This window comes from Carlito syrichta, unplaced genomic scaffold (genome assembly GCF_000164805.1).
Source record: "Carlito syrichta isolate Samal-C Ts95f unplaced genomic scaffold, Tarsius_syrichta-2.0.1 Scaffold4872, whole genome shotgun sequence".
NCBI lineage: Eukaryota > Metazoa > Chordata > Mammalia > Primates > Tarsiidae > Carlito > Carlito syrichta.
In genome coordinates this window covers 85,054-110,272 of record NW_006948968.1, presented here as the reverse complement: position 1 = coordinate 110,272, position 25,219 = coordinate 85,054, and the positions used below count along the sequence as shown (strand labels likewise).

Genomic DNA, 25,219 nt, shown 5'->3' with positions numbered 1-25,219 from the left:
TATCAACAGTTTCATGAACAAATATTACTTATTTATGGTTAACCTTGACTTAAAAAAGAAGTATTTGAGGTGGGGCACTATTCTGGACTTACAATTCCTTTTCCAGGTAACACTGAAAAGACAACTCGATCTGTATTTGCTACAAATTTGACAAAACAGGAAAATGTTGGCTCAAAACTTTAAAATACGCTTATCACTAAACAAGACTTTTAAAATAAAATAAGGTACTTAGCACTCAAAACTTCAAAAAATACATATAAATAAGAACATATTGCTTCCAAAATGACTCAGTTCTTTTTACCAAAATAAGCACTGAATATTGACTAGAAACTAATGCAATGCAGTTGGGATTAGTTGAGTGTTTAAAATGTTAATTGCACAGAGATACAATATCTAATTGGAAGTTTTCTACATGAACTCCAAAGTAGGAATAAAGATTATCTATACTTTTGTGGGAAGAGACAATCCTCTTTCTGCTTAAAAATCCCTTCACTTAATAAAAATAATTTGTTATATCAGAAGCTTCTTTAGATAGCCCTCAGAGTTCAAAGAGTATAGAACCTTCAAGGTGATTTCATCAAGTCTATTTATTAATGCATTTCAAGTTTCAAAAAACCTTACATCTTTGCACAATACTTTATTTTTTGCAATTTTTAGTAAAAATTTCCAAAGTGAACAAAAAAAGATACTGTATAAAACACAGTGGACATTAAACTGACAGTAGTATTAGATCTCATTTGTCTTGATCCTTTTGTTTTACCACATCTTGATTCGCAGTGGAAAGAGTTCAGTGCACGTATCTCTTTTCAGAAAACATTTAACTTAGACTCAAAATAAAATAGAGCAGTGTGTACCTGCCAAAATCCTACCACAGGATAACATTACAAGCAAAAAATTTACATGTTCCAAAGTCTATCACACTCAAGAAGTTACTAAGAACTCTTGCAGAATAAAAGTCACCATTTTAGAAATGCAAACCCACTTCCAACCTTTGCACAGTCCAAAAACAAAGGCATTTAAATGATTTAAAAGCAATTACATACATATCTATCTACTCATTTGTTTAGAATTATTTATAGTCTATCTGGGGTTTCATGTACAAAATTTGTCTCTAAATCATGTACAAAAAGCTGTATTTTGAAAAAAGTCACCACATACTGTACAAGTTTACAAGGAAGAGATCCCATTATTTTCTCTAGCATTTTTGGCCTTGCTGGCTTGCGTCACATTATGAGAATGATTGTGTAAACCTTATACTCTTAAGAAAAAGGAAAAAAAAAAAAAAAAGCCAAAACACAGAAATCTTTTCAACTTTCCCTAAATTTGCCTCCTATTTGAAGTCAGGAAAATCATAGCTGTTTACTTCTAATTTAAGTGATGTAGTTGGAAAACAGAAGCAATAAATATGTCACAAGCTTAAATTTTTTTGTAATGCCCCTTCCATTTCCTGCATAGCAATAAGCCTGTTAATACATTAAATGCTTTTGCTTTCTCTTTCTTTAAAATGCCAATTATTTACATCTGCTTAAAAAATAAATTTGGAATGGGACATTGTGCTGCTTTGCCTTCAATATTGTTAAATATTTTAGGGAAAAAAATGTCAGAAGTCCTATCTACAATTTTAACTAATAGTTGAGCAAAATACACATCTTTAGTGGTTACCAATGATCAGTAATAATATGCTGAAAAAATTGTTCAAATATTTTGATAAACACACAGCTTTTCCATTTCAGACAAAAACATAATTAGCATACTTTAGATAAAAGAAAAACACAAATAAGTAGGCTACAAATAAAAAGTCATTTCATTGACATAATTTTTACCAAAGCATGAATAAAATTCAGCTACCAATTCAAAAATGGAATTGAATTAGAAAGTTTAAAATGCATAAACAGTAACCAGACATCTACGTAAAGAACTCTGAAGCAGTATGCTGCTATGTCCAGTCTGCACAACACTTGACTGTGTTTTGCAGCATAGTCACATGTGCTCATAGCAGCCATTGACAAAGAAAAAATGGGCATTAGAACCAACTCCATCATAAGAAAAAGGTAAATTGATTTCATTTCAAAATTGCCTATGTAAAGCATTACAGAATCCTGGACCACTGAATATCACCATTCTCTGTTATCCTGAGTATGTCAATTAAACAGTAATTTTTCATTAAAAGCGGAAAAATTTTATAATACAAAGAAACATCCATATTGCAATTTATGTTTACAATTGCACACAGAAGTACAGTGTACATAAGAAATACATGTCTGCATATAACAAGGTATGTACATTGGCAAGTGATATCTCCAATGTTGAGGTGGTCGAGCCTCCTAGCCTTGATTGGCAGTTGAAAAAAATATATATATTTCAATTTGTGGTAAAAGTTTATTGAGAGCCAAGTTTGCCTGCAAGTGAAGAAAAATGCAGCAACGAAGAACAGGGAACATGGGGCACATAATAATATTCTAAGACTTTGTGCCATTAAGGTTAAAAATATCTGTCCATAAGAAAATTGGGTTCATTTTCCACCTCCCACCCCCAAATTGGAATTTTCAGGCTTTAAATTTTAAGTAATTCCACCTGGTCTGAGGACATGATCTCTTGCCGGTTTTTCTTCAACTGTTACTTGTGAGGGTTTAAGTTTGGAGATGATGACTTAATAGGTTTCTCTTTGGAGTGAAGTTTTCCCATTGTAGGCACTAGGAAGAACCAAGGCAAAAGCTGCAGTTAACGTCTCATGTGTCCCATTTGATAACTCTCACGGGGCCTCTGACGCTGGGGCTGCTGAATAGGCTGTGGAGGTCTCCTCCTCTTTAAAGTGCCTTGAGTCACAAACAAAAGCAAAACAGGTTTATCATAAGTTTTTTAATATTCTTATTAAAAACAAAGCTGCTGTTTCAGTAGGAAAGGTTCTAGTTCAGTGCTGTCCAATATAATATGAGCCACTGATGTCATTTTAAATATTCCAGTAGCCATAATAAAAAAGGTAAAAAAGAAACAGTCAACATAAAAATTAACAAAATATTTCATTTTTTATTTTAAATCTTCAAAGTCTGATACTATTTTATTTTATTTGAGTTGGAGTCTCGCTGTGTTGTCGCCCAAGCTGGAGTGCCATGGCACACTCACGGCCACCCCAGCATCAACCTGCTGGGCTCCGACAATCCTTCCACCTCAGTCTTTCAAGTAGCCGGAACTACAGCCGAATGCTACCACGTCCAGCTAATTTTTTGATTTACTGTAGAGACAAGGTCTCACCATGTTGCCCAGGTTGGTCTCGAACTCACGGGCTCAGGCAATCCTCTTGCCTCAGCCTCCCAAAGTGCTGGGATTACAGGCTTGAGCCACTGTGCCTGGCCTATATTTTTATCTTTAATAGCACATCTCAGTTGCAACTAGTCACATTTCAGTGCTCAACAAACCACTAGTATTAGATAGATTAATCCAAATTAATATCATAGATTCTGAGGACAGAATCCATGATGAGGAAATTAATAAGTGTCTTGGAGCATCTCTGAAACTATGGTGCCTACACTGTAAAACAGGGATGATCATTTAACTCATGTAGTCTGTTGTGAAAATTATATAATTCATGTAAAATGCTTAAAACTTTTTGTGAGGGTTCAGTAAATGACAACTAGCTTTTATAAAGTTTTAAAAGATGCTATTTACTTAAAATGAAATCAATACACACAAAGTAAGTGTTTCATGGAACAAGACCACAACTGGTAACAGTATCTAAAAAGTATCATGTGGCCCTTGCAAATTCCTTAAATATTAACATAAGTTCTAGAGTGTTAACTAACATTGTGAATTTAAGAAAAGCAACAATATCAAAGTCAACTTCCCTTGGCCAGGTGTGGTGGCTCACACCTGTAAGTAATTCCATCATTTTGGCAGACTAAGGTGGAAGGATGGCTTGAGCACAGTAGTTCAAGACCAGCCTGGGCAACATGGCAAGACCTCATCTCTACAAAAATTTTTTTAAAACTAGCTGAGTGTAGTAGTACACCTGTAATCCCAGGCTACTCTGGTCACTGAGGTAGGAGGATTGCTTAAACCCAGGAGTTTGAGGTTGTGGTGAGCCATGATCATGCCACTGCACTCCAGCTTGGGTGACAGAATGAGACCCCAACTCAAAAAACAAACAAAAAAATCAATTTGCCACTCTCGCTAATACTGTCCGAGCATGACTAAAGGGCTCTCTTGCCTATGACAGGTAAATGCAGGAGAATAACTAAGGAAAATAAAGAAAATTATAAGAAATCTAGTTATGAACTACTTTTGTATATAGTGGACTTGGACTGAGGCAAGAGGCTCCAGAGAAGTCTGTGGGAGGCAGGAGAGGTAACTGCTGTCATTTAGCTCTGGGTCTCCCTTGCCATTGCCTTGGGACAATGTTGGAGGGCAGCATAAAAGCCACAGATACTGTAGAGAGAGGGGCTAAGTAATCTGGAGCCTTTACTTCTTACCCTTTCATCCCCAAACTCTCAGAGCTAATCTAAAGAGGGTCCCGCCCTCATGCTATGTCTCCCAGAGAGCTAAAAAAGGTGGAGACTAGAACTATGGAGTTGTTTTCAAGCATGGAGAATACTAGACTGTACTTATCTGATGACTAAAGCCTCTACCCTAAGATTCTCCCACAGACTGAGATCTGTGCTATTTCCCCATAAGCATCAATCATCCTTAGGGAAAACAAACTTATGTCACATAAAATATTTCAAGATCATAAACATTAAAAACAGTAACAGTCAGGTGTGGTGGTGCACACCTGCAGTAGAGCTACTTGGTAGGCTGAGGCAGGAGGATCGCTTGAACCCAAGAGTTCAAAGTCAATCTGGGCAACATAGCGAGATCTCATCTCTTTAAAAAAATAAGGGGGGGGGGGGGCCAGAAAGAAAAACACAGTACCAGAAACATAACTAATAGCATCCAAATATCAACAATTTAAAAGTAGAGTAATTACCATAATAATGAGGAAATATATTAGAATATGAAACAAAAACAAGAAAACAAATACTAAGCAAAAATCAAAATTTCAAGTTCTAAATAATTTCAGACATTCAAATAAATTAGCATTAAATCAGCAGTCATTGCCCAGACTGATTGATAAAAAGCACACTTAAACATCAACTAAATCATTCATCTAGTAATTTCATTCTAAAGGATAAAAGTACTATAAAAATATCAGTAAAGGCTTATTTACCTGCTAAATAATTCTGAGTAACATCTTGCTCAAAGATTCTTACCTGGAAGTGGTTTAGGAGGAGGCAACTTTGGATTACTACTTGGAGTATGAACACTGCATATCTTAATAAATCCAGCCATTAACATGATCAGGGCAATTCCCATCAGTAATACTGCCCACCAATGAGCCTAGAAGTAAACAGATTTTTCCACTGAAAAAAACTATAAAATATTTTAGAATGTTATATTACATAAAGTATAGAATGAAATATATTACATTTTAATTTTTGAAGAACATTTGTTAGTTAGGAGTTATATATATATATCACATATATGCCCATATTAATTTCTTTAAATATAAAAGTTTAAAGGATAAAATAAAATCACCTACAATTTCACCTCCTAGAAAAAAATCATTCAATTTTATTTCCTTTCCATGTCTTTTCTATATATAACTATGTTTGTCTTACATACATAAAAACACATGCACAAAACTGGAGGTATCTTGCCTATAGCTTACATCGTTTGTATTTTCTCATGTTACTAAGTATGTTCTAGTTTAAATATTTCCCTTTTTTTTTTTTGCCTCTTACTCTTGTAGACTGTTTTGTTTGCTTTTATGATCTCCATAGTTTAGAAGGTATATAATTTATTTTATATTCCATGAGTGAATAGATTTAAAAATTATTCAACATATATTACTTCCTAATTGTCCAGTGAAAACTGAAACTCGATCTCTTTTGAAACCCCTCTTTTCTTCTCCCTATTTCATTTGAAGTTTAAGATCTAGAGTACTGTTATAAAATTTTTATACATCAGTTTTCAAAATATTATACCATAATATCTTAATTTTCATTCATTAATAGGTTAGCTATCTTTTTAAATATGAAAAGTGAAAGAATATACACACTGTAGCAGCAAAGTTTACTCTAATAAGAAACCAAAAACTTCACTTTTAACTTAACCCATATTAAACAAATCAATTAGCCAAACAAACAAAAAACCTTCAAAAACTGATAAAATCTTACTTATAGAAAAACTACTATTTCCATTCTTAAGAAATTATTTTTTATTTTCATGTACTATAGTAACAAGGTTTGAGGGAGGCACATCTCATATGTGCATGTGAACAGTCAATCATCACCATGAACTACAAAAAGGTCTCATTCTTAAGAAATTCTACATTTATCTTACAGTTTCAAATATTCAAACTTTGTTTTAAGACAGTATGTATGAATAAACATAATACAAAATATGTACGATTTTAAAACTGTGAATCTTCACACTGGTTTAACACAGAGTGCTATAATACATATGTAGCTACTGCTGATTATTTCCAGCCAAACTCCCATTTAAGAGGATTTTCTATGATCTGAGGTCTTATCACAAACAGCTTACTACTTCTATATTCTTTATCCAATAGTGATAAGGTAATTAACGTAATAATAAAGCTAATTTTAGCATTAATGAAAATAATTCTAAAACAAAAATGCATGTTGTAGCAAAATACCCCTAGCCACTTTTTCTATGTGCATAAAGTCTTTCTTACTTTTAAAAAATGTTTTATATTGAAAGAATCTCAAACTTAAAAACTGCAAGTATAGTACAAAAAACTTTTAAAGATCTGAAAACACCTGAGATTAAATTGCTAGCACCATGCTCCCTGAACATTTTAACATATAATTTATACAAGATAAGGTTGTTTTCCTAGATTACTACAACACAATTGTCAAAATCAGGAAATTAGTGCTGATACATTACTAACATCTAATCCTCAGGCCCCATTCAAGTTTTGCCACTTGTCCCAATATCGTCCAGTCCAGAATCATGTGCTGCATTTAGATGTCATGTTCCTTTCAATCTCCTTCAATATGGAAATGTTTCAGTCTTTCCTTGGCTTTTATGACCCTGACAATTTGAACATTACAGGGCAGTTATTTTGTATAGGAATGTCCCTCAATTTGGATTTCTCTGGTGTCTCTTTATGATTAGATTCAAGTCATACACATCTGGTAAGAGTATCACAGATGTTTGTGCTCTTCTCACTGCATGCTAACAGGTGACACATGATTTTTATTTCATTACTGGTGATGTTAACTTGATCACTTGATTAAGGTGTTACTTGATTAAGGTGTTATCTGTCAAACTTCACCATGAAGAGTCTCTTTTCTAGTCAATGAGTATTTTGTAGGGACTATTTGGAAATATGTAAATATACTGTTCTTCATCAAACTTCCATTTTATTCATTTATTTACTCCCTCATGGTTTCCTATTTTAGAGAATACTTATAATCCATTACAAACATTATGTCTTCCAGACATGTCTGCACCAAACTTTGAGCACTTTCTTACTTTCTGTCAGAACAAGTAGTTCCAAATTTATCTTGTTCTTTCCCTACCCAGCCCTGGAATCAGTCATTTCTCCCAAGAGCCCTGGTTTCTTTTAGTCTTGCTCCTCCCAAGTAGACAACCATCTCACCTCACTTGTACTCTGACATCCCCTGCCAGCAACCCCTCTGCAGGGCGCATTTCTCATACTAACTGGAGCTCTGAGACCCCATAATGGTGGTCTTCCTAACCCCACACCCTCCCAACCGGTCAGCTCCAACACCTTGCTCTAAGCCACTACGGTTTCCCCGACCTGGCATGGAGGCCTGCCTTGCTTGACCTCACCTGATGGCTTTAGGAATAAACTGTTCAAGAAAGGAGGGAATGAAAAAGTGAAAGAGACATACATATATGCATACACATATATACAGAGATCTAATCTGAGAATTTTATGACTTTTGAGAAATCACACTTTAGAATAATTCTAAGTTTGCTTTTAAAATGGAATTTGTATATGAATATGTGTGTGTATATAGATGTGTGTGTATATAGATGTGTGTGCATATATATATGTATACAAACATATATATATACACTACTTGTATCTGCGACGGCCAGATTTTTTTAAAATTTTCTTTTGTTTTCTATAGAAAACAAATTTCAGACCTCTATTCTTCTTTTTTAGTCTTTAGGATGATGTCCTCTTTCCCAACAGGTATTCCCATAGACTCCTACTGTTTTTTTTGTTTTCATTCACCCTCAAACAATAGACCTATTATTTATCAAAAGGCAGGAAATAAGGGCTACCCTCCATCTGTCAAAACAGTACAAGACCATTTTGAGCAGTGCAGTAAGTTCAGCATTTCTGGCCTCCATCCATCAAACGCCAATAGAGCCCCTCAGTTACTCTGACAAACATCGTACATGTCCAAATACTCCCTGGGAGGCAGTATTACCTCTAACGTGAGCCAATCCATGAGTGCCATGAGTGCAAAGAGTCAAGAGTTTTCCTACTACTTTCCGGTTGATGGGCAAGTTCTGTTACAGGAGATACATGGGAAAGAGAACAACAACAACAAAAAAAGGCAAAACTTGAGCACACAATAAAGTGCAGCTAAGTATATGTGACATGATTCCACTTTTTAAAAAGTGTACATTCTTATAGTGGAAAAGGCAGTTTCTGAAGAATACCTAAAAAATTTGCCCCGGGAAGACGAGGGGGGTCTAGGATGAAAAAAAAAAGCCCACTTTTGAATATATTATGCTGATGCTGTCAATTAAATAAAGAATAATCAGACTTTTTTTTTTTAAATAGAAAAATATGTTTTGTTTTGGAAAATTCATACTTTAGTGTCTTTTTTATGTGCTCCATCCCCATAAAACACATCTGTACTCTATACTTCTACTAGTCCTTAAGAACTTACCTCTGGCATCACCTCCTAAAAGGTTTTCCTTTAGGTTCTATTTTCTGTGAAAACAGCATACAGACTGAAAATGTTTCTTGGTGCCTGTCTTCTCTATCCCAAACTGGACTTTTAGCTACTTGAACTTATACCCTACCACCTCAATACCCAGCCCACAAAAAAATACCTACTGGACTAATGATTACAGGTGAATCATTATTCTGAATACTGACCTTGAAACATTTCTAACAGTTCATTTGTTATTTCTGATTGCCTAACACATACAAATAATGTGGCAAGGCTCTTATCTTACACAAAAACAGTCCTGTCTCTGTTGTAAGACACTTTTGATACATCTAATAATAGTTTTTTAAAAGACCTATATAGTCTTAAATAAAGAGCAATGCAAATACATAGCACTGCAATAAGAGAGGGAGATTGGAGAAAGCCCACATTTAATAGTGATTAAAATTCTACAGAAAACAAAGGCCAAAAGAACCCAGTATCAATTCAGATCAACAGATATGTAATAAAATATGACATTCAAGCCCCTGAGAAACTTTCAGTTTCTTCTAACAGTGTTCCTGGAATTCCACTAAATTTTTCCAGATAACTACATATCAGAAGCCCAAAACATGAGATGTTTTAGTGGCAATGTAGCTTTTTCAGAATTTAGTGTTGAGGAAAGAGAACATAGCAGTGAACAGAAGATACCAAGAAAAACTAAATAAAACAATGGTTTATATGTGAGTGCTCATTTTGGTGGAGGTATTTTGGTTTTGTTTTGCTTTTAAATGTTTCCTTTAAGAGAGAGTTATCACAATGAGTTTAAATGCTAAATAACATGTTTTCTCTTTTACATACAGTATAAAATCAGGGGAAACACTATCCACCAGGTATTCCTTACAAAATATGTGTTCCATATCAAAAGAAAAGATCACAAATTGTTTACCTGTTAGTCTGAAAAAAAGAGAGCTATCATTCATTTAATGAACATTTATTAATTTCATATTTATTTTTTAAGAATTAAAAAATTTTATTAAAAAAGCACACTGAGGGTGTCTCACTCTGGTGTCCAGGGTGGAGTACAATGGCACAATCAAAGTTCAACACAGCCTCAATCTCCAGGTGATCCTCCTGCCTCAGCCTCCCGAGTAGCTAGGACTATAGGTACAAGTCACCATATCGAGCTAATTTCTTGATTTTTGTAGAAATAAGGTTTTACTTAGTGTTCAGGCTGGTCTCGGACTCCTAGGCTCAAGTAATCCTCCTGCCTCAGTCTCCCAAAGTGCTAAGATTACAGGCATGAACCACAGCACCCAGCATCAATGAATATTTCACAAGTGTAAATTGTGTCCCAGGTCTTAGCTGACACAGATACAAGGGTGTTAAGCAAAACTTAAGAGACAACGAGAAGACATCCAAAAGTTTTCAAAATCCTACAAGTTTTTTGAACTCTGAAAAAATAATTCTACATAAGAAATAAAGATGCTGTTCAACACAGGAATTTAAATGTAGCCAAAGACAAAGTCAAAATTTACTAGTCTAATAATTATTATATATTAATTACAATAGTGTTTAATTTGATAACCTAAAGAAACAAAAAAGACCTATAAGATTACAAAATGATAACACTGTTATATCACCCCAAAAACGTGTGTGGGCAGGGAGAGGGAAGACATACACTCAAGTCTCTTCAAGCATAAGTTAATCTACTGTTTTTAAAGATCTGCAGAAAGTCAACCATAAATTCCTTTCAGTGAATGCCCCAGTGTTTAACAACTTTCACTATCAGCAAATGTACTCTGGACTTCCTGTGGCTCACAAGACCACATGGGGCCCATAACTCCTTGTCATTATCCTGATTATGTCACTCCTGCGGGCCAGAAAGCTTCCTTTCTATTCTTCAGAAGATACTATAGTCTGGACTTTAGCTAAATATTTTTCTCCTATCTTTCAAACTGTCACTGCCATAATTAATCTGCCTAGCAAAAAGCAACTGACTACTAAACTTTTGGTTACTTTAAGCTAAGCCTGGGTAAGCAGGATAAAATACTACTGAGAGGACCCTGAAAACATCACAGATTCCAAGTTAAAATAATATGTCTAATTTTATTCTTTTCCATATAAATCATTACATTTGAGAAATCTGTTTCATTCATCTAGCAGATGTATACTACATCCATACTATATACCAAGCTCTCTGACAATATTGCAACTTTGCTGTTAAAGTTTCATAGATGATATCTATGTGTCCTGTCATATAGACAATGAAAGACTCTAGTCTACAATTCTCCCATTTTCAACATATCAGGATGACAAAGTAGAAAATATGTTATAAGTCTTTTTTTAAAGGAATCATTACATTGCAGAGACTGAAAGATACTGATTCACAAACGTTGGCATGCACCATTACCTTCTAAGTGGGACTGGAGTGGAACCTGAGAATACATTTCTACCAAGTTCCCAAGTGATGCTGATGCTACTAGTCAGGGGTCTCAGCTCTGAGATTCCTGCTCTCAATCAGGAACTGGCAAATATTTCCCATAAACACTCAGATAAATATTTGAGGGTTTGTGAGGCCATACAGTCAGTCTGCAACTACTCAAAGTTCAAAAGCAGCCATAGACAATGTATAAACATATGGGCGTGGTCATGTTCCAATAATATGTTATTTATGGACACTAAAATTTGAACTCCATGCAATTTTTTTTGAGTTGGAGTCTCACTCCTGTTGCCCAGGCTGGAGTGCAGTGGCACACTCATGGCCACCCCAGTGTCAACCTGCTGGACTCTGGCGATCCTTCCACCTCAGCCTTCCAAGTAGCCAGAACTAGAGGTGTGCACTATCATACCTGGCTAATTTTTTATTTACTGTAGGGACGAGGTCTTGCCAAGTTGCCCGGGCTGGTCTCATACCTGTGGGCTGAGGCAATCCACTCGCCTTGGCCTCCCAAAATGCTGGGATCACGGCTTAGCCAATGAGCTCAGCCCCATGTAATTTTTTAAAAGAAAAATTATTGTTATAATATTTTGATTATAATATTTATCATAGTTATTTTGATAATTAAGAAAACTAGTTTCAACCACCTAAAAATGTAAACACCATTCTTAGCTATGAGCCATACAAAAATAGGCAGGGGGCTGAATTTGGCTCATGGGCCATAGTTTTCCAACTTTTGTTCTAGATAAGTAGTTCTCAATCCTGGCTCTTCATCAGAATTACCTGGAGAGTTTTAAAGGACCCACACACTTAAGATCCATCTCCAGAGATTCTGATTTAGTTGGTCTGAATACTAGGGTGATTTTTGTGTACAACCAGGATTGACAACTACTGTTATTAATCAGTATTTCTCCAAAATGACTTCAAAAGATATTTAATGTCTGTTTTTACATGAATGGTTTCTAGGGTTAGGTAAGTTTACTAAATAAAGTTTAAAAGATTCACTTATTGTAGGACTTCTCACAATCTTGCAAATCTCCAAGAGAAGTCACAGTATGCAGTGTTTTCCACATTCATTTGACCACCAAATCCCTAGAGCATCTCACAGAACTAGTGTTCTGTTACGCATTCGGGAAACAGTGCTCTAAATGTTTCATTCATAATGAATACCAAATACTTAATACTTAGATTCATAAAGTTACAGCACAATAGGAGAACAAAAATTGAAAAATAAAAAAGTGTTGATTCTTAATAAAAAAAAAGACAAATTCTTGATACATCTGAACAAAGCAAAAAAGAAAAAAGTCACAAAATAGCAGGCAATAATTTTTACAAGGAAGGAGAAATACAACAATAATCTTGAAATTTAAAAAAATCAAGGTAAAAGATGGCTTTCTACAATGTCAGACCTAACACAAAGATATACAAAATTAGAAAATATCAAGTATGGAAGAAATTGGAAGAGAATTACGAATGCTTTCAACTCCCATTTAAAGAAAAGGAGATAATAATATAAGATTTCAATGGATTTACTGGTGAATGTTCTCAAATTTTTCAAGAACTAGATGACTCCTTGATAAATCCAAAGGATGTTTATCATTGTCTCCTGAGCAGACACAAAGTAGACACTCAACAAATATAGGGAAATGTATTTTGAAAAATCAAAACATGGTTGTCAAAAACAACACTCTTCAAGTATTATGGGTACTTTGTTGTTGTTATAACTGTCAACAACAACATAAAATAATGTGCCATTTGGCATACATATAAGGCAAATCTCTGTAAACCTAAAAGTACCTGTTAATCAGTTCCAGAACACAAGAAAAGACTCAGCCTGCCAATTCATTGTGAAGCATTTCATGAATCCTCAAATCTGAATAGAAAAGGATTTTAAAAATACTTAAATGATCATGCCTATTAGATTTTTTTTTTTTTTTTGAGTTGGAGTCTCACTCTGTTGCCCAGACTGGAGTGCAGTAGCATGCTCACCACAGACACCCTAGCATCAATTTGCTGGGCTCTGGCAATTCTACTGCCTCAGTCTTCCAACTAGCTAGAACTCAGGTGCACGTTAACCATATCCTGCTAATTTTTTATTTATTGTAGAGACGAGGTCTTGTCAAGTTGCCCGGACTGGTCTCAAACCCGCAGCCTCAGGCAATCCACTCGCCTCGGCCTTCCAAAGTGCTTGGGTTATAGGCTGAACCACCAAGTCTGGCCTAGATATTTTTACAGTGAAAATAAATGAGCTTTTGAAATTCTAAATAATTCAATGAGTCAAAATTGAAAATAATGGATAAAAGTTAAAATATATTATGTTCAAATGACATGATTTAGTACCCAGAAAATCTAAAATATTTAGCACAATATATACTCAGTAGAATGTAACTCTGAGATTCCCCACCAATGAATTTCTTTTTCTATATTAGACAAGTATGCCAAATTTCAACTTATTCTTTATTAATCAGAAAAGAAAAACAAATAATTGGATCTGTGCTTAAAACAGGGAAGTAAAGGCCAAGAAAGGTAAGTTGCTTAAAGTCACAGAATTGATAAGTGTCAGAAAGAGGATATGAATCCTTATACTATTCTCAGCCTATGCTCCTTCCACTATACTGTGGTACCAGATCAGACCTCTGGCTGAACAGATATTTACTAAACATCTATTAAGCAACAAGTATAGAAACACAAAATGAGTAACATGTTTGAAGGGCACCTAAGTTAAATCAATTGCCCTATTATTGGAGCTGTTGACTTAACCAAGGTCCCCTAAATCCAGTTTCAGCAATCCTTCTACTATATAGTCACTGCATATCCACAACTACATACTATTTTTAAGATTTATTTTTACTTTTTATTTTTGTAGAGTTGTGCTCGCTATGTTGCCTAGGCTGGTGGCGAACTCCTGGACAAGCAATCCTTCTGCCTTGGCCTCTCAAAGTGCTGGTATTATAGGCATGAGCCATCACTCCCAGTCATACCACATATTCTAACATGCAAATCTTTCCTATGGACAATAAACACCATTTTAATGCTGGAAGTAACTAAAACATTTTTTTTTGGTAGAATGTTATTAGAAGAGTACCAAAAGTACCAAAAGTACATCTGTTGTACTTTTAAGGCATCCTTAGCCCCGAGGGAAAACACACACACACACACACACACACACACACACACACACACACACACACACACGTTAAAAATAATTTGGGAAGGGGAGAGACTTGAGTTCTAAAGTCAATTTCCAAAGCAAGCTACATTCAATTCAGGTACAGGACATTCTCAAATACATCATCACAAGTTTCCTACAGATATTTTAATATAATCACTTTTGAAAGCATGAACATTTAAGTGAGTTGAGACAGTCATTCTCAGCACTCTTAAGAAAATTTCAAGCAATTCAATGTTCATACAACTTGGAGAAACGTGGACTTAAAAATAATACAGTGAAGTGGACTACTGTTGAATATCCAAAATCACTAATAGAGCTACAAGACGCTATGTATCTGATCTTACTCTGTTCATTATTTCCTATCACAGACAAGATGATCTAGAAATTATATTGAAAGATCAGGAAAAACCTTCAGAAGATCATCAATTTTTCTTTCATCTCTCCTGTACAGCAAAATAGAATCTGCAGATGACTATCTGCCATACTGAGACAAGGGAGAAGTATAAAAAGCAAGCAAGGCTTTTCAAAACAATGTAAGGAAAAAGTCCCATGAAAATTCTCTAAGTATAGGGAAAAAAAAGAAGTAACCCATCCAGGAGAAAAACTAAGAAGCAGAGTAAAACAGAACCATTTCCATCACCAACTAAGCAATCTATGAATGAAAATTCTGAGCACTTCGAAAGGAAATAATAATCAGTAATCTTTGAACTTCAAAAATCTTCAGATGAAGTCATTCCAATACAAATAGGAAATAAGTGATTTTCTCCTAACATTGATAACTTCTGGCCAAGTAAAATTAAGATCCAATTACTTAAAATTAAGAGGTGTTTTTTTTGTAAATAATAACCATACTTACCACAATCCATTCAGCAATATTTTCATAGAGTTCTGGACTAAAAATTGCTTTTTTAAGCCTGGCTAGAGGACCATCAGCATCTACTAATCTGCACCGCATGAAAACATCACAGTAGCCTCTAAAATCATTGCAAGGAGAGCCAGGTTGCAGGGTGATCGTTCGACCACTAAAGTACTTGCTCCACTGCACAGATCCTGTACTGGCACAAGTTGATGGGTCCACTGGAAAAGAAGTGTCAAAAATAAGTTGAAGATCAGATATCCTAATGGGCCAGGTAGGGAAAGAGAAAGGGAAGAAAGAAACTGCCTAAAATCATTACCATAACATGCTATATAAATGTTCACTAGTTAGGCTAGATAACACCATTAGTAATTTGCCTTAAGAGTTACAATATTAACAAACAACCAACAAGTCTTGATTTAGTGTCTACAATAGTTTTAAAACCTTTTAACAGCATTAGTATAAGTTACTGCCATTAAAGCTGGAAAGTTGTCTACTTTATCATTTTAAAAACATTATAGGGATCATGATGCTATAGACACAATGCTATACTACATTTAAAATTTTCCAAAGAGGATAGACTTAGCAGGAAAGTATCTGTCCAAACTATATGTCAAAGTTTAACACTTAAAATTTAGGAAAAAATAATGGCTTTGAAGCAGATTTTATACTCTTATATTTTTAAAAGTCTTACTTTTCTTCATACAGCATACATGGCATAATTCTTTATCATCTTTGCCATCAGAACTGGCACAGGTACACTCCTCCAAACCATATTTCTCACAGATAGAACCTGCACATTGCTGGAGGACAAATAAAAGGCAAATTATTTAATCCCTATACTGCCAAACCCATTGTTCACAGTAACAGACAGGCAGGTATAGGCTGCCAATGTCAAAATAATCAAATGGAAGTAACAAATGAAAAACAAACATCGATGAGTATCAGAACAGAATCATCTATATAAACACATTTGAAAAAGAGTAAATCCAAGATAGTAAATCTTTTACAGCAATGTCAACTAAAAAAACAAAACCAAAAAAAAAAAACTTAAAAGCAGGAAAAGATGTTAGATAAGCATCAATTTATGCTGGTTATTAAGGCTCCTCTATGAGGAGAAAAAATTTTAAACTTTAAAACTTTCTTCCACCAGGAAGTCAATTTTTTCCCATCTCTGACCAAATGACCAGAAGTGTTCTTTTATTTAAGCTGCTGAAATATTCATTTAAAACTTAAAAGCAGTATAGACAAAGCTACATGCCTAGCTGTACAACTATGTTTCTGTAGAGAATATCAACCACACATAGAAGGAAAGATGAAAGACAAGTTAGTAGCTAACTGAATGCCAGGTAATACATTTATGGTTTTGTGGGGAATAGACAGGAATAATAAACAGAGACCAAGATTAATTACTTTAACTATGTAGCTTTAAGCATCAATTATTCTGAAAAACAGGTATTCTAAAATTAAATTTAAAATATACATAAAATCAAATGCTTACCCCATTAATGCACACTTGTGTATGTCTATTACAGTCTGTGAAGTTTGGTTTGGGATCAGATGCTGGGCAGAGAGCTGTGCCACCATTACATATTCCTTCTCTTGCACAGTCTGAATCATCCCGACACTTCTCAGACTTTGACTTGAATGCACACTGTGCAGTACAACAAGGACCTTGACTTGGACTAAAAGAAACATTATGTGATTAAGCAAAGTAAATTACTAGAAATTTTCTATATACTATTAGACATAAGATTAAGTCCAAATTATTAGATATGGTCCAATTTTAAAATCATAAATCTCATCTTTTAAATGGTAAGCGTGTTACTGGAAAATAATTTCAAAATTGAACTAAGAGGTGATATCAACAAGATGATAGATTAGAAATCCCTACCACTTGTCCCTTCTGCAAAGACAGCCTAAACGACAAATAAAGAACTAGTCTGTAATGAAAATAACTAATGGAGAGCACTGGAGTACATCAGTGGAGTAACAGAAACCCTGGTGGGCATGAATCAAACAGAAGGAAACACCTGAACTTTACCACGCCATCCCTAGCCTGGATCAGACAAGAAAAATGAGGAACTTCTCCTTAGGGTAAAAAGTTAGGCAAGAGGATCGCAGTCCCCACCAACACCTTAGATACCTACCCAGGCACTGAGCCCAGCTGAGAGGGCGCCCAGAGGCCACACAACTGTGCTTTGGTTCTCCCCAAGAAGGAGACAACACTACCTACCACCTGTGGTACACATGGCTATTGCAACCTGCCATCTTAGAACTGAAACTAACACTGAAGGGTATTGTGTCCTTTAGGCAAGTAGTCACGGCACCCCTTCATCCCTCAGGCTCAACCACCATTGAACCACCTCACCCTGAGGCTCCGAACTAAGATGCAAAAAACTGCCATACCCTTTCCTGTAGGGTTGAACAGGAGTGGAACTGCTCCAACTACCCCTCCCCCACCACATCTAGGGGCTGAAACTACACACTCCCTCCTGGGACCCTTCCTCCAGGAAAGCAGTGCTTTGGCAGAACAGCTCCATCTATCTCTTGCAGCCTCTCCCTGCCCTTAGGGGCCTGAGCTGTAACTGCACACTGCCTCCTGAGGAAACTGCTTTGGTAGAACCCTGTATCCCAGGGAAAGGGTACCTGAGCCCACACAGAATAGTCACATTCCCAGAATAATCACAATCCTGGGCCTGAGTTGAAGTAGCACATTGCCCTTTGGGGTAATGATATTTCGGCCAAGTTGAGCAGCTATGCATTCCAGGGCTGAGGTGATATAGTAACCTGTATCCCAGAGAAACAATGCCATGGCTGGGCTGCAACACCATACCCAACAACTCTAGGACCCTGCTTCCCTAGAGCTAGACTAGCCCCCTAGAGTCTGAACTGCTGGGATACCCTTCTCCTGGGAGAGTAGTCATCACGGTGTTGCTCCCTGCCCCACAGGGCTCAAATGTCAGTTGTGTTTGGCCATTCTGGGGTACTTGATGCTGCTTCACCTGCCTCAAACTCTGGGATACTGACAAGTTCCATCACCCCAGGGTCTAGCTCACCACTACACGGTACCCCATCCCCAGGGACCCAAGTTGCCACCAAGTCCTAATGGCTCAGGCTTTCAAATTAAAGTTGTTTACTGTACTGTATAATCACGCTACAACCTGGCCTCCTGAGCCCAAGCTGCCAAGGGGTACATCAGAGTCACAAATTGTGGTGCTCCTGGCAGCCTACTTCCGATGCTGCCATAGATAACAAACCTGCATCATAAGATCCAGGTGCCATAACAGGTTCACAAGACCCTGAGCCTAGGACTCCAGCTCCACAGTCACTCCAAGCATCTGTACCTGGAACCCAGCACCACAGCAGGAGCTTGTAGGCCATGTCAGATCTGACACCAAGAGGGATCCCTTGGGCTAAGTCTCATCAATGTGGGGAAAATTAGAAAAGGGTAGTCCCTGAAGTTGTTGCCACTGAAGATATTAACAACCTACACCATTGTCACCACTACAAACTTCTATAGTATGGGCCACTGAGGTGCCCACATTTATTGTTGATGCTGAATATAGCTGAAGAAGCTAAAAACTTCTTCACAAAGACTATACTATTGCACCTACCCAGAAACAAAATCATCACATGCTTTTCAACGAGCACACTAAGACACAACTACAGATGAAAATGTATCTTTATGAAAGCCACCTTAGAAAGTTTGGAAGAGATGACTGTTTCACGAGATAGATACAGACATCAACACAGGGACACAAGAAAAACAAAAAAGCAAGAAAATATAGTATCACCAAAGGAACATAATAACTCTCTAGTAACAAACACCAATAAAAAGAAAATCAACAAACTGCCCAAAAAGCGATTCAAAATAATGATCTGAAGGAAACTCAGTAAGATTTAAGAAAATACAGAAAGACAATTAAACAACATCATGGAAACAATTCATGATATGAATGAGAAATTTTAAAAAGATAAATATTAAAAAGATTCAAGCAAAAATCCTGCAGCTTAAGAGTTTAGTGAATGAATTTAAAAATACAATAAAGAGCTTCAACAGCAGAAGTAAGCAAGCAGAACAAACAATTTCTGAACTTAAAGATAGGTCATTTGAACTTACCCAGTTAGGAAAAAAAAAGAATGAAAAAGAGTGAAGAAAGACTGCAAGACTTATGGGACAAGATAAAGTGAACAACTCTTCATACTGTGAAAGCTACAGAAGAAGAGACAAAAAAATAGGCATAGAAAACACATTTAATGAAATAATAGCTGAATACTTTCTCAAACCTATTTAACAGAATAATAGCTAACAACTTTCCCAAATCTGGGGAAAAATATATAAACATCCAGAACCAGGAAGCACAAAGATCTCTATAATATATATATTTAACCCAAAAAGTCCTCCCTGGGGCATATCATAGTCAAATTGTTAAAAGTCAAGGACAAAGAGAGAACTCTAAGAATACCTAGAGAAAGTTATCATTAGACTATCAGCAGATTTCTCAGTAGAAACTTTATAAGTAAGGAGCGAATGGAATGATATATTCAAAGTACTGGGGCAGGGGCGGGGGGTGGGGGGGACCTGACAGCCAAGAATACTATACCCAGCAAAACTATCCTTCAGAAATGAGGAAAAATAAAGTCCTCTTATATAAGCAAAAACTGAGGAAATTAATCACCACTAGACTAGTCCTACAAGAAATACTCAAGAGAATCTTGCATCTGGAAGCAAAAAGATAATAATTACCATTATGAAAACATTAATAATTTTAATGCCAATTGGTAGAACAGATACACAAATTAGAAAAAGAAAGAAGTCAAATGTTACTGCTACAGAAGGCCACCAAACCATAATAATAAATAATAAAAGAAAAAGAAACAAAGGGTATACAAAACAATCAGAAAACAATTTTAAGATTACAAGAGTAAGTCCTCACCTATCAATAACTATGAATGCAAACTGATGAAATTCCCCTACTTAAAAGACACAGCCTGGCTAGATGAATAAAAAACACACAATTCAATTATCTGTTGCCTACAAGAAACTCATTTTACTTATAAAGACACATACAGACTGAAAATGAATAGATGGAAAAAGATATTCCACTCAAACAGAAACCAAAAGTGAGCAAGAGTAGCTATACTTATATCAGATGAAACAGATTTTAAGTAAAAAATTGAGAAAAGAGACAAAGGTTATTATATAATTATAAAGGAATTAATTCAACAAGAGGATATAACAATTCTAAAATTATAGTACTCAATACCAAAGCACCCAAATATATAAAGCAAGTATTATTAGATCTAAGGGAGAAACAGACTCCAATACAATAATAGTTGAGAAGTTTAACACCCCATTCTCAGCATTGGACAGATCACTTAGATTTAAAAAAAAAAAAATCAGCAAAGAAACACTGGATTGAAACTACACTTTAAACCAAATGGATCTAACAGACATTTACAGAACATTTCATTCAACAACGGCAGCAGAATATACATTCTTTTTATCAGCACATGGAACATTCTCCAGAATATACCACGTTAGACCACAAGTCTCAACAAATTTCAAAGAACTGAAAACATACCAAGTATCTATTCTGATCACAATGGAATAAAACTAGAAATGAATAACAAAGAGAACTTTAGAAACTGTACAAATGCGTGGAAATTAAACAACATGCTTCTGAACAACCAGTGGGCTAATGAAGAAATTGAGAAGGAAATTTTAAAACTCTCATAAAAATACAACATGCCAAAACCTATAGGATACAGCAAAAGCAGTATTGAGAGAACCTCATAACAATAAACATCTGCATTAGAAAAGCAGAAAGATAAACTAATAATGCACCTCTAAGTACTAGAAAAGCAAGAACAAATCAAACCAAAATTAATAGAAGAAAATAAATAATAATGATCACAGCAAAAACAAACAAAATTGAGACTAAAAAAAAAAAAAAAAATACAACTTTGGGAGGCAGAGGCCTGAGGACTGCCTGAGCCCAGGAATTCAAGATCAGCCTGGACAACTTGGCGAGACAGCATCTCTACAATAAATCAAAAAATAGCCAAGCATAGTGGTGCACACCTGTAGTTTAGCTACTAGGAAGGCTGAGGCAAAAGGATTGCCTAAGTCCAGCAGGTTGAAGCTGCGGTGGCCGTGAACTTGCCACTGCACTCCTGCCTGGGCAACTGAGTAAGACTGACTTAAAAACAAAAACAATACAAAGAATCAACAAAATAAAAAGTTGGCTTTTTTTGAGAAGATAAACAAAATCAACAAACTACTGGTTAATTAAACAAGAAAAAAGACCCAAATAAAATCAGGACAAAACAGAAGACATGCCATTGCTTTGTTAAATTTTGCTGTCTCCATGTGACTCTTGGAACTATAGCCGCCATGTTTTCTTAGCTTTGGCCTCCACCCCTACTTTGGAGAGGTGAATCTCCTCTCTCTCTCCTTCTCTCTAGTTTACTTTCTAAATAAACTGCTTGAAAACTTAAAAAAAAAAAAAAAAGAACACATTATAACTGATACCACTGAAATACAAGATCATTTAGACTTATAAAAAACCATATGCCAACAAATTGGAAAACCTAACATAAATGGATAAATTCCTTGGATGCATACAACCAACCTACCAAGATTGAAACAAGAAAAAAACAGAAAACCTGAACATACCAGTTACGAATAATTATGAGTAATGATATTAAATATCTTCCAAGAAAAGCCCAGGACCAGATACCTCACTGCTAAACTCCAACAAGTATTTTAAAAAGAACTAATATACCAATTCTTCTCAAATTCTTCTAGAAAACTGGAAAAAGAAGGAAATTCTTCCAAACTCACTCTACAATGCTAGCATTACTCTGATACCAAAATCAGATAAGGACACAATACAAGAAAACTAAAGGCCAATACTTTTGATTAATATAGATGCAAAAATCCTCAACAAAATACTAACAAACCAAATCTAGGAGCATATTAAAAAGATCATTCCTCATATCAAGTAAGAATGCAAGTTCAACGTTTGCAAACCAAAAAACACGACATGTCATATCCACAGAATAAAGGACTAAAGCCATATGATCATCTCAACAAACACAGACAATGCATTTGATAAAATTAAATATCACTTCACAAAAAATAACCCTCAGAAAACTAGGTATATTAAGTATGCTCCTCAGAAAAGGAGCATACTTCAGCACAATAAAGGCTATATATATGACAAACTCATAGCTACCATTATACTGAACAGGGAAAAGCTAAAGGCTTTTTCTATAAGTACTGAAACAAGACAAGAATGCCCACTCTCACTATTCTTATTCAACACAGTAACGGAAGCCCTAGCCAGTGCAACTAGGCAAGAGAAAGAAATAAAGGGTATCCAAATTAGAAACAAGGAAGCAAATTACCCCTGTTGGCAGACAACATGATCTTATATATAGAAAATCCTAAAAGCTCCACTGAAAAACTTTCAGAAATATTAAGGGAATCTAGCATAGTTGCAGAATATGAAATTAACATACAAAAATCAGTAGCGTTTCTATACATAACAACAAACTAATGGAAAGACAAGTCAAGATAGCAATCTCTTACAATAGCTACAAGAAAAACTAAACTATTAGCTTGGTGCAAAAGTAATTGCAGTTTTTGCGAGTTGAAATTTACCATTTGATATTGAAATACATTCTTAATAAATATGGTTATTTTATACATCATCTTAGTGTGCATTTCACACTTTATTTTGATAATGACTTATTACTTGATGTTTATTTTATATTTATTTTAGGCTATGGAAATAACGTTAGACAAAAAGCAAATTCGAGTGATTTTCTTATTTGAATTCAAAATGGGTTGTAAAGCAGCAGAGACAACTGCAGCATCAACAATGCATTTGGGCCAGGAACTACTAACAAATGTACAGTGCAGTAGTAATTCAAGAAGCTTTGCAAAGGAGACGAGAGCCTTGAAGATGAGGAGCATAGTGACCAGCCATCAGAAGTTGACAATAACCTACGGAGAGCAATCATCGAAGCTGAACCTCTTACAACTATATAAGAAGTTGCCGAAGAACTCAATGTCGACCATTCTACAGTCTTTCAGCATTTTTTAAACAAATTGGAAAGGTAAAAAAGCTCGATAAGTGGGTGCCTTGTGAGTTGACCAAAAATAGTCATTTTTAAGTGTCATCTTTTCTTATTCTAAGCAACAACAAACCATTTCTTGATCAGAGTGTGATGTGCAATGAAAAGTGGATTTTATTCGACAACTGGCAATGACCAGCTCAGTGGCTGGACTGAGAAGAGGTTCCAAAGCACTTCCCAAAGCCAAACTTGCACCGAAAAAAAGGTCAGTCACTGTTTGGTGGTCTGCTGTCGGTCTGATCCATTACAGCTTTCTGAATCCCAGCGAAACCATTGTATCTGAGAAGTACGCTCAGCAAATCAATGAGATACGCCAAAAACTGCAAACGCCTGCAGCCAGCACTGGTCAACAGAAAGGGCCTAAATCTTCTCCATGACAATGCCCGACCATATGTTGCACAACCAATGCTTCAAAAGTTGAACAAACTGGGCTACGAAGTTTTGCATCATTTGCCATATGCACCCAATCTTTCATCAACGAACTACTACTTCTTCAACTATCTCAACAACTTTTTGCAGGGAAAACACTTCCACAACAAGCAGAATGCAGAAAATGCTTTTCAAGAGTTTGCTGAATCCTGAAGCATGGATTTTTACACTATAGTAATAAACTTAATTCTCATTGGCAAAAATGAATTGACTGTAATGGTTCCTGTTTTGATTAACAAAGGTATGTTTAAGCCTAGTTATAATGACTTAAAATTCACAATCCCAGGCGGGCTCGGTGGCTCAGCCTGTAATCCGTGCCTTTGGGGGCTGAGGTAAGTGGATTGCCTGAGCCCGCGGGTTCGAGACCTGCCTGGGCAGCGAGACCTCATCTCTACAATAAATCAAAAAATTAGCCGGGCACGGTAGCGCATGCCTGTAATTCTGGCTACTTGGAAGGCTGAGGTGGAAGGATCGCCGGAGCCCAGCAGGTCGAGGCTGCGGTGGCCGGGAGCAGCCACTGCACTCCAGTCTGGGCGACAGAGTGAAACTCCAACTCAAAAAAAAAAAAAGTGAGAGAGAAATAACACCCATATTCATAGATTGGAAGAATTAATACTGTGAAAATGATCATACTACCAAAAGTAATCTGAAGATTCAGTGAAATTTCTACCAAAATACCAATGACTTTCTTCACAGAGATAGAAAAAAAAAAATCCTAAAATTTGTATGAAACCACAGAAGACCTCAAACAGCCAAAATAACAAAGTTGGAGGCATCACATCACCTGACTTCAAAATATACCACAAGACTATACAGTATAACCAAACAGCATGATGCTGGTATAAAAATAGACACATAACCAATGAAACAGAATAGAGAACCTAGAAATACATCCTCATATTTACAGCCAAATGATTTTTGACAAAGGTGCCAGTAACAGTTACTAGGGAAAGAATAGACTCTCTAATAAGTGGTGACGGGAAGACTAGATATACAGAAAAATGAATCTATAACTCTCTTTCTCACCATACACAAATATCAAATCAAAATGCCCCTTAAATGGAAGACCTAAAACTATAAACACTGGGAAGATGCATCAGGACACTGGTCTGGGCAAAGATTTTGGGGGTAAGATCTCAAAAGCACAGACAACGAAAGCAAAATAGGCAAATGGCATTACACAAGCTACAAAGCTTTTCTGCACAGCAAAGGAAGCAATCAACAGAGTAAAGAGACAACCCGATAAATGGGAGAAAATA

At 35.8% G+C, this 25,219-nt stretch overlaps 1 protein-coding gene across 1 annotated transcript in view; it reads right to left on the bottom strand.

The window, feature by feature from the left end:
• Window positions 1-569: 569 nt before the first annotated feature.
• ADAM10 (ADAM metallopeptidase domain 10) overlaps window positions 570-25,219 on the bottom strand; it is an 81,405-nt gene continuing 56,755 nt past the window's right edge. Inside the window, exons 10-14 of the mRNA XM_008048036.1 lie at window positions 16,885-17,068; window positions 16,078-16,186; window positions 15,384-15,604; window positions 5,244-5,370; window positions 570-2,816 (exon numbers count right to left, since the gene is read on the bottom strand). Of these exons, the coding sequence (XP_008046227.1) occupies window positions 2,722-2,816; window positions 5,244-5,370; window positions 15,384-15,604; window positions 16,078-16,186; window positions 16,885-17,068 (736 nt within the window). The 3' untranslated portion in view covers window positions 570-2,721. The remainder of the gene's footprint in view (window positions 2,817-5,243; window positions 5,371-15,383; window positions 15,605-16,077; window positions 16,187-16,884; window positions 17,069-25,219) is intronic.